This window comes from Oreochromis niloticus, linkage group LG19 (genome assembly GCF_001858045.2).
Source record: "Oreochromis niloticus isolate F11D_XX linkage group LG19, O_niloticus_UMD_NMBU, whole genome shotgun sequence".
Taxonomy (NCBI): domain Eukaryota; kingdom Metazoa; phylum Chordata; class Actinopteri; order Cichliformes; family Cichlidae; genus Oreochromis; species Oreochromis niloticus.
In genome coordinates this window covers 11958052-11967151 of record NC_031983.2, presented here as the reverse complement: position 1 = coordinate 11967151, position 9100 = coordinate 11958052, and the positions used below count along the sequence as shown (strand labels likewise).

The following is a 9100-nucleotide window of genomic DNA, read 5'->3' as shown; positions in this document are numbered from 1 at the left end:
GAGGCGGGCTTGGTAAATTTCCTCCACTGCTCTGGATATTTCTGTCCAATCAGACTTCTCCTCCTTCACCACTGTGGAATTCATTTTATAATAATTATCGAAATCTGTGATTCAGTTTTACTTTGGAAAAGAAAAATGACAGTAAAAGAAAAGCAAAAGGGGGAAACTATGTATGAAAAAACGTTTTGGTTAACTGTAAATAACTGGACTGAAAAATAACTAAAATAATATTGTGTACTTAGAAAAGCTAACATAACAATATAATAATATCCATTATTACACAACATAATAATGCAACATAATATAATGCACACCAAATGGCTTTCACTTTAGTCTTTTCACATTGCTACAACACTGTATGTACCAATAAAATACAAATATATTTACTGAGTCTGTATTTTTTACTTTATGGCTTGTTAGTTACCTCAATTACCACAATGTGTTATGATCCTTTTGTAGCACAGTACAGTGTAAAAGCCTTGAGTCATCTCTCATGTCTTTATATTTTGTTTCCAAGGAGACAGACTTTCTTGTAAATTTTAATGTGGTCTTGAGCAATAGCTCTCCAGGCTTTGTGAAGGTCTTTCCAAGGTTCTCTTTGGACATTGGCTGCTTTTTTTACTCATTGACAATCCAATTCCTATACCTGACCGAATTGTTTTCAAATTTCAAATTTTTATATTGTTTTGTTACTATCAGCCTGTAACAAAAACATGTTTTTTAGTTATATTTAAAGATTGAGCTGTTAAAAATGCCAAAAATAACGCAGTTTGATGGGCACCAAAGCGGTGATTTCCAAAGAACTATTTGCTGAAAACTTGGTATATCATAGCAACAATATCTGAAAGTCGTGTCTTTAAGAAATAGGAAAAATTCAGCAAAGACCTGACACAGGACCTACAGAGGATTATCTGACTCCTCAGTTGAGTCATGTACTGTTCACTGAAGCCTCATCAGAAATGGTCTCAGTGGAAGGGTAGCTATCAAGAAGCCATTGTTAAGGAAGAGAAATAGGGAGAAAACGCTGAGATGTGCCAAATTACATCAGTTGTAACAGGTTGTATGCAATGATGAATTGAAGATTAACATTTTTGGTCCAAAAACCAACATTTTTGGTTCAAATGATCATTAGTTTGTACGGAGAAGGTCAGGAGAGATCTACAACAGTGAGTGTCTGCATCCATCTTTTTGAACAGTCCTCTATACCAACGGTTCACTCCTAAGATTGTGTTTAACAAATACTATCCATATTATAATAAATAATAATAAAACACATATAATGAAAATGGTAGATATTTTTAAAAATAAAAACTCAGCTGAAACCAGAAAAATCACCTCTGAAAATAACTTAAATTACAGCAAAAACTAACTAAACTAAACTAATGAACTCGCAGACTAACGATTCTGTTCTCAACCTCTAAATCACAGAAAAAGTTAGTCGCAGGTTAGTTTATTCTTTCCTGTGTTGCCTTACATGTTGATAGTTGCATCTGGTCACGATAGTTAGACAAAGCCTTTGCTGTCACTTCTCGTTAGATGAAGGGTGTGTGGCACAACGCCCCTGAATTGAACTTTATCTTGACGGTTCATATTGATTTCATCGAACAAACCTGGGAGGGTTACATTTTTATTTATTACACAAGGCAAAAAAGGCAAAAAAAAGGCAAAAGTGTGGAAATTGAAGTTAAATCCTGATAAAATCCTTTATTACTAGACCTAGAAACTAGAGAGACCTGAGGAAATTAGTTAAAAGTAATGCGTGCATGTCCACATAGGATTAATTGTGTGTGTGTGTGTGTTTTATATGCCTATTGCGTCTTTTAGATGTAAATCAGATGGATTTTTTTTATAACATAGCTGTGCAATATGTGCTTCGGCAACACTAACCGAGCTTACAGGTTTATTTTGCCTAACTCGTAATGCTGCTATTCGATTTGAAAGTCAACAATGACCTTTCACTTTAAAATTCACTTAGCTGTTGGAGATCCTGCTTACTTATCTCCACACTGTAATTAACATTATGATATCGGGAAGTTGAGAGGTGGTGTTAGCCACACCTTTTTTGTTGTACACTTGAGCATAAAATGTGCCAACAAACAATGCAAGATTAGCCTTTCGTAATGCGTTTAGTGCGAGCAACAAAACTAAGACATTTATATAAGAATGCATTAAGGAAATACTGCTGTGTGATAACAGCATTAACACAGCTCTGAAAGAGAAATGTTGAAATGCAAAAGGAAGATTGCATTGTCATTGTTATAAAAGACACCATCTGATAAGAAGCAGTTTCCTGAACAGATGTCTGAATGACTTTAAGTAAATTCTAAGAGTTTATGAGTCATGATCTTATATTAACTATAGGTCAGAGTGAATATGAGGCCATTTCCTATTCATTTACTGACAAAAATGAAGCTACTGATTTATAGATTTCTATAGGGAATTACTTATGTGACGTCTGTGCAGAGAGACTTTTTTTCCATTATCGGTCGCTGCTTTGGGGGGTTACCAATCAAACGCACAGGACAGCAGGGTCAAACACTTATTCAATCAGTCATTGCAGAGACACTGCTGGCAGCTATCAGGAAGTCTCAGTAATGAACGCTGAAGGAAAGCTCGTAAATCTCTCCTTCACTGAGACACTACCGGGGGAAAGCTGCCAAACTGAGGCACAACAAAGGATAAACAAAAAGCAAAGTTTTTTAATCCACTGTCCTATGCTTTATATAGCACATCTCGACCATCGTTGTTAGGGAAAGCTTAATGTAGATTAGTGGGCTGCTGTAAAGTCCACATCAAGGCTCTTCTAAATAATGAGTGATCAGAGGCTTAACAGGGGTTTGAACCGCAACAGGAAGAGATTTGTGACACACCACTGGCTCAAATGTATAGACAAGCAACAAGTTGTGCTGGACCAGGAAAGTTTTCAGTGCAGTTTAGTAGCTAAAACGCCATCATTTTACCAAAAGATCTTCCTGCATTTGGTGTTTTAGTGATGGTGGTGGAGAGTGGGGCAGAATTGTCACCATAGCTATTTCTTTGGGTTGAGATGGGTTGCTATGGAGGCCATACTCATGTAAGCCTCCAGTCCCTCATCATGCCACACGGATGGAGCTATTTTCATCATGCACAACTACTCCAATATGTTTCATCAAAGGGTAGAGGTAATCACTCATAGAAATTTGTTTTCATTTCATGGTGTTGCTTCCCTCAGAGGGGGGAACTGGACTGAAACCGCATCACCATAGCAGGTTCAAGCAGGTTCCTTAGCTCAAAAGGTTTGTTCTGTGCTCGGAAAGCATAGGAGGCTTCATTTTGAGGCATTTCCGAGTATTAAGCTGCTAATGTGCAGTATTTAGAGACAGAATCTTCCACAGGACACCCAGCTGAAGAGATAAACAGATGTCGAGACCCAAACTTCCTCATTCAAACTAACAGGAAGACTGTGCAAGTTCCGGAGGAAAGAGATTCATCTCAACACAAGGTTTTCTTTTCTTTTTTGTCATTTTGTTTAAGTTTTTGCTTTTATTTCCAACATCATGCAGTATACAATACTGCATTTATATATGAACTCAATGTCACCCCCCTGAAAAATAAGCATCACTTATTGTTTCTTCCTTTTTCTAGCAGAGGCGACAGTAGTGACGCTGTGTGGTTTCCTGTTTATTCTCTGCTGGTTTGACAAAATACACCGCTGAAGGCCCTCCACTAGATGCACTGCACAGAACTGCAGGGTTTAACTTTCAAGACTTTTGTGTTTTTCTTATATTTTTTATGGATAAGAATAAACAAACAAAGAACAAAAACAAAACTTGAATTCACTTAACCAAGCAGGTCTGCAGAAAGTGCTGGAAGCTTTCAAAGACTCTGGCAGTTAAACAATATACTAAGAGTGTTGTGAAATCTACAGACTTTTCAGTATTTCACAGTTACCATGAATCATCGAGCTGCTTTCACCTCACATGAAATCTTGCATCATCGTCTACATGCCTGGCAGAGCAATTTACATGGAGAATCACTGCGACGGATGCCAAGTTTTTCTTACTGGGTGCGGGCCACAAATAAAAAACACACATACTCTATTATTGGGAATTGAGTTCAGTGAAATTCGATCCTTTAACCCAATTTCAACCGTTATCTCTTTTCGAAACCGATATACTGACGATATTCAGGCTTCAGGTGATTTTAACCCTTTATTTAACAGTGGACGGAGCAGCTCACTATTTTGAGTTTCTGTGTGAATTTGTGTTTTTTCCAGAGTGGAGACGCATCACTCAGAAACTATTCCAACTGTGCATGAAATCATTCCAGGATTTGTGTAACTTTTCTGGGAATCTCCAGCAGATTTAGCTCCCAATTTTTTTTCCCATCTCTGAGCAGTAAAAGAGCAGAAATTGAGTCACAAACCAGACCACTGGGCTCCAAAAAAGTGCTTTTTCATTTGAAGTAAATAGAAGCAATTTCATCACAATACAACTTAATAAAATACATCCTGTCCACACGTACATACACACTTGTATGAATGTGTCAATGAAGCCAAAACTAAATGTTATTTCAAAAGCTGGCCACACTCCACACTTGGGTCTGAGGTACAAGTTCTTACAGTTCAGGTGCAGCTCGGGTCCTTGTCAAGCTTGTTTTGGCTGGCTGCTTGGCACTTTCGCACAGTTATATCTCTGGGAAATGTGTCAGCACCGTATTTTACATGCCAGTGGAAAATGTTTTAGGCAAATGCACAGACACTGAGAAGAGTAAGGGTGAGCGCACGACTGCTGGCGGATCAGTCTCAGAGTCTTAATTCTCTAGAAGTTCAGGTGAAGTAAAGGAAAAGTTTCTGAATTCCTCCTGGTTGATGGAAGTGATCATAGGGTCATCGATGGGCGTGAGCGTGGGCTCTTCCTGAGTAAAATCTGGGTCAAAGTTGTTGACGTCCTCCGGGGTTTTCTGGAGGACAACAATAGAGCACAGTCAGAATGTGAGACAAAGTCATACACTGCGTAATGTCTGGTGAGTACACCTATTATCATTTAGCACCAATAGAATCATGTGACTTACAATCCTGGGCTTGAAAGGTGGCTCAATTTCTCTACGATTTAGCTTCTCCCAGTCGATATCTGTGAAGAAAGCGTGGCTAGTCACAGCCTCCTCTCCACCCTCCGTGGGCACACAGCCCAGACGCCGTGCCGGGTTTTTGGTCAAGAGCTGCGAAGAGAAAATGCGGATGAATTAAAACCAATTGATGAATTAAAGACCGAATTTCATCCAAGCTTTAGCTGTCGGACAGATGGCCTCACATTTGACTCTAGAATACTTTGGTATAAAGAGTCCATCGTGAACTCAAGGCCTACAAGGTGCCCAGGTGCTGTGGCTGCAAAAAAAAGCCCAAATCAACACCCCTCCACCACCATGTTTGACAGTTGTTATGAGTTTGGGCTTCTCCAAATATGGCACTGTGCATTATGGCCAGACATTTCCATTTTCGTCTGTCTAAAGGACATTTTTCCAGAAGTCTGTTTGTTCAGATGCAACTTTGCAAGTCTAAGCTGTGCTGCCATGTTCTTTTTGGAGAGAACAGGCTTTCTCCTGGAAACCCTTCAAAACAAGCCATACTTGTTCAGTCTTCTTCTAATTGAACTATGATGAACTTTAACATTTAACACAACAACTTAGGCCTGTAGAGATGAGATGTAGCTTTTGAGTTTTTTCCCAGTTTCTCTGAGCATTGGATAGTCTGACCTTGGGTTTAATTTGCTGCAACTTCCACTCCTGGGAAGATTGGCAGCGGTCTTGAATGTTTCCCTCTTGTGAATAATCGTTCTCTCTATAGAATGATGAACTTCAAATTGCTTATAAAAGGCCTTGTAACCCTCCCCCAGACTGATGGACAGCAACTTCAACAACTTCTTTGAGACCATTGCGGATGTCTTTCATCCTCGGCAATGTGATGACACATACCTGAATGGTTCAGCGCAGTAAACTGCCAAAGCTTATACTTCCTGACAAAAAGATAATTAATCGAATGTTGATTTAGCAGCACCTGCCTGCTACTTATCCTCTTATTTCCTATGGAAGCAATAAGGGTCTACCTAGTTTTTCACACACTGTTTTGGGATTTTTGCTTAGGTTCTGTTAAATAAATACCACAGTATAATATGTCATGTTTTGGAAATCATGTGAGAATGCATTTACCTTAGCAAGAGCTGCCAAATACCAAATTATTTTTGTTAAGTTAACTTCAGAATGTAAAGAAAGTTTGCTTTCTGTTTACCATGACTGTGTGGTTGGTGCAAAATAGGGAAATGTGTAGCACCAGATCAGACTAGATTTCTCTGGAGGGATGCCAAACAGGGCTCAAGTTCATCCAGTTAGTCCCTCCCTCTCAACTGACAAAAAAAACACACCCTGAATTGTTTTAAGCTCCTCCCACAAAGCCTTAGTTGGCCAGAGTTCAACTAGTTTCAGTAAAGTGCAGCTGAGGTGTCTCAACTTCCTGGGGTTGTATTCATTAAAACAATAGTGAATCACCCATTCAACTTTAACCGTTTCTCTCTGACCAAGGTCAGAGAAAGAAAAAAAACCCCAAAAAACACCACCTTGTTTTGGAAAACCGTCTTGCATGGTGACTCTGTGTGCCCCTCAGGGATACTGGTGACCTTCAGACCCGGCATAGCAAACTAATGAGTCCCCGTCTCCATTGTGACAGTGCTCAGATTAACCTGAAGACACTGGAGTGATTAATACGTCTCACTGTGTCAGCTCTAAACGATATTAACTACCAGAAACTTTGCCTAAACAAAACTGCATGTCTCAACAAAACTGAGCTCAAAGAGAATGAGGAAGAAGCTGCGGAGCCAGATGAGGCAATGCCCAAAAACACGCGAGGTGTCCCAAAAGCATCAAGCTACAATGAACAATGACAAGGATTCATAGAGACTAATGAAACTCTGATGCCTTGCCATGCGTAATTTTATATAATGAACAGCATGTGTGTCGCTCTGCTGTAGTCAGTGTCTCTGCCAATAACACCTCCAACATGATTGATTGGGAGATGCAGTTATAGTTCATGGATCATGAAAGCAGGCCAAAACTTCTCGCTGATGACTAAGGCTTTTCACCCGTTGCTTTTCTTTTGTATATCTATGTACTGAACTGCATCAGCCCATGGTTGTGACTGTACTTTAAGACAAAAACATGCTTTGTTGAAATGTTGCATTTGTCCCTTTCATACTCATCACTGCTAATGATGAGTATGAAAGGTTACAGCAGTTAAACTCAGGGATTTGCAGCTGTGGTGACATTATTTCCAGTTACTGAATTAAAACATGTTTGAAAAAAGAAAAAAGCCACACCAGTAGACACCAGTATGGTCCTTGAATTTGAATTAACTGTAAGCATGACAGAGTAGCAGGGGTGACTCAGTTCAGGAGCAAACTGACCACAAAACCAAAGAAAAACTATTCCACTAAAGCTGATGCCATCTTTCCATGGCTGCATGTCAGTTGTGCCATTCTCAGAGCCAGACCTGCCATGTGGGCATTTCTGCATGAAGAAGCCGTTCTCCTCTACACTCGCAAAAAAGATGTTGACGGGAAGGCAGGGAATATTAGAGCTGAAACTTTTAGTCAATCAATCGGGCGGCTGGCAGAAAAATCAATTCAACACTTCCAGCTCCTGAAATTAAACGTTTGCTATTATACAACAATATAAATTGAAGTTTAGATTTATTTTTCTTTTAGAGTGTTGATGCTGGGCTGGACAAAGCAATCATTTTGAAGATGTCACACAAGCGATCAAAAACGCTTTGTTTCAGCTCTATGTGATAGTTTAACTGACTATTTGCATCTACCAGCCTTCAGGTATTTTCACCATGACTCGCAAACTCGTGACATTTCTACAGCGTATCTCACACGACCTTGAACAACCTGACAACTGAGCTCCATGAACTTGCTTTTAAGAACAAGGTGATCCTGGCAATGGATCTGCCTCCAGTAAAAATAGAGCAGCAGTGTTTAAAATCCACTCACACCAGTCAGTAACGTGTGATAGTGGGGGGCAATGACAAATCGGCATGGGGAGACTGATTTGGTGCGTCCTCAGCCATGCGGGAATAACAACAAGGACACGAGGAGAACAGTGTGAGAGAGAAGGAATGGAGAGGAGGTGCCGTCGTATTTATAGCTTGTGTGCTGTGGCTGGGCAGTGAACCATGCCTTAATATAGTTATGTAAAAGACCCCAGCCAAACAGCTGGCTGGAAGTCTGTGTGGGGTTGCCACTCACTCTGCAGTCAGACGGTGTCAGTCAGGCCGAAGGGGACACACACACACACACACAGACAATAATCTGGCTACTTATACAATATCCAGGCATGGAAATGCTCATCCGTTTTCTCCACAGTGACGTCACAAATCCACTGACAAATTGATTTCCTCTATCACATTACATGAGTTTAAAAAAAAGCCGTTCTGATCTTTCCTGCAATTGTATAAAGCGAACACAATCTGACGGTGCTGGTCTGAGAAGAGTGAGACCTGGCCTTCACCCAGCTCCATTTATCATTAAATTTTTATTGCTGGTGACCGCAGAAATGTGAATAAAAGATATTACTCCTGGCAGACTCACAGCTTTCAGTATATTCACGGCCTCTGTGCTGAGCCAAGAGGCATAAACAATCTCTTCATTGAGGATGGATTCAAAGAGGTCATCTTCATTTTCCGCCTCAAAAGGAGCATGTCCAGAGAGCATCTCATACAGCAGCACCCCGAGGGCCCACCAATCCACAGAAGGCCCATACAGCATCTCTTGCAGGATCTGTGAAAACATGTCAGAGTAGAAAAATGAAGTTGAGCATGAGTATGAGATTTATGAGAATCTCAACAGCAAATTTAAAACCACTTTATGAAGTTTAGTTAGGGGTATGTGCTGGATTAGCGGAGCTACAGACTGAGGAGTAAGTGTTGAGGGCAGCAAAGGGGCCTTTCATAAATGCAGATGCACATTCTTGGTTAGAGAAAAAGCTCTCAAACACGAGGATGCGGGCCATCTTAATTCCTCATTATGAAAGCCAAACACGCCTCTGAAGGCGCAGTCTGAAGAGGTGGAAA

The 9100-nt window shown here is 40.2% G+C and overlaps 1 protein-coding gene across 1 annotated transcript in view; it reads right to left on the bottom strand.

Annotated features, from left to right (window-relative positions):
• Positions 1 to 4403: 4403 nt before the first annotated feature.
• prkcha (protein kinase C, eta, a) overlaps positions 4404 to 9100 on the bottom strand; it is a 28363-nt gene continuing 23666 nt past the window's right edge. The window contains exons 12-14 of the mRNA XM_013276303.3: positions 8619 to 8807; positions 5053 to 5199; positions 4404 to 4941 (exon numbers count right to left, since the gene is read on the bottom strand). Coding sequence (XP_013131757.1) covers positions 4792 to 4941; positions 5053 to 5199; positions 8619 to 8807 — 486 coding nt within the window. The 3' untranslated portion in view covers positions 4404 to 4791. The remainder of the gene's footprint in view (positions 4942 to 5052; positions 5200 to 8618; positions 8808 to 9100) is intronic.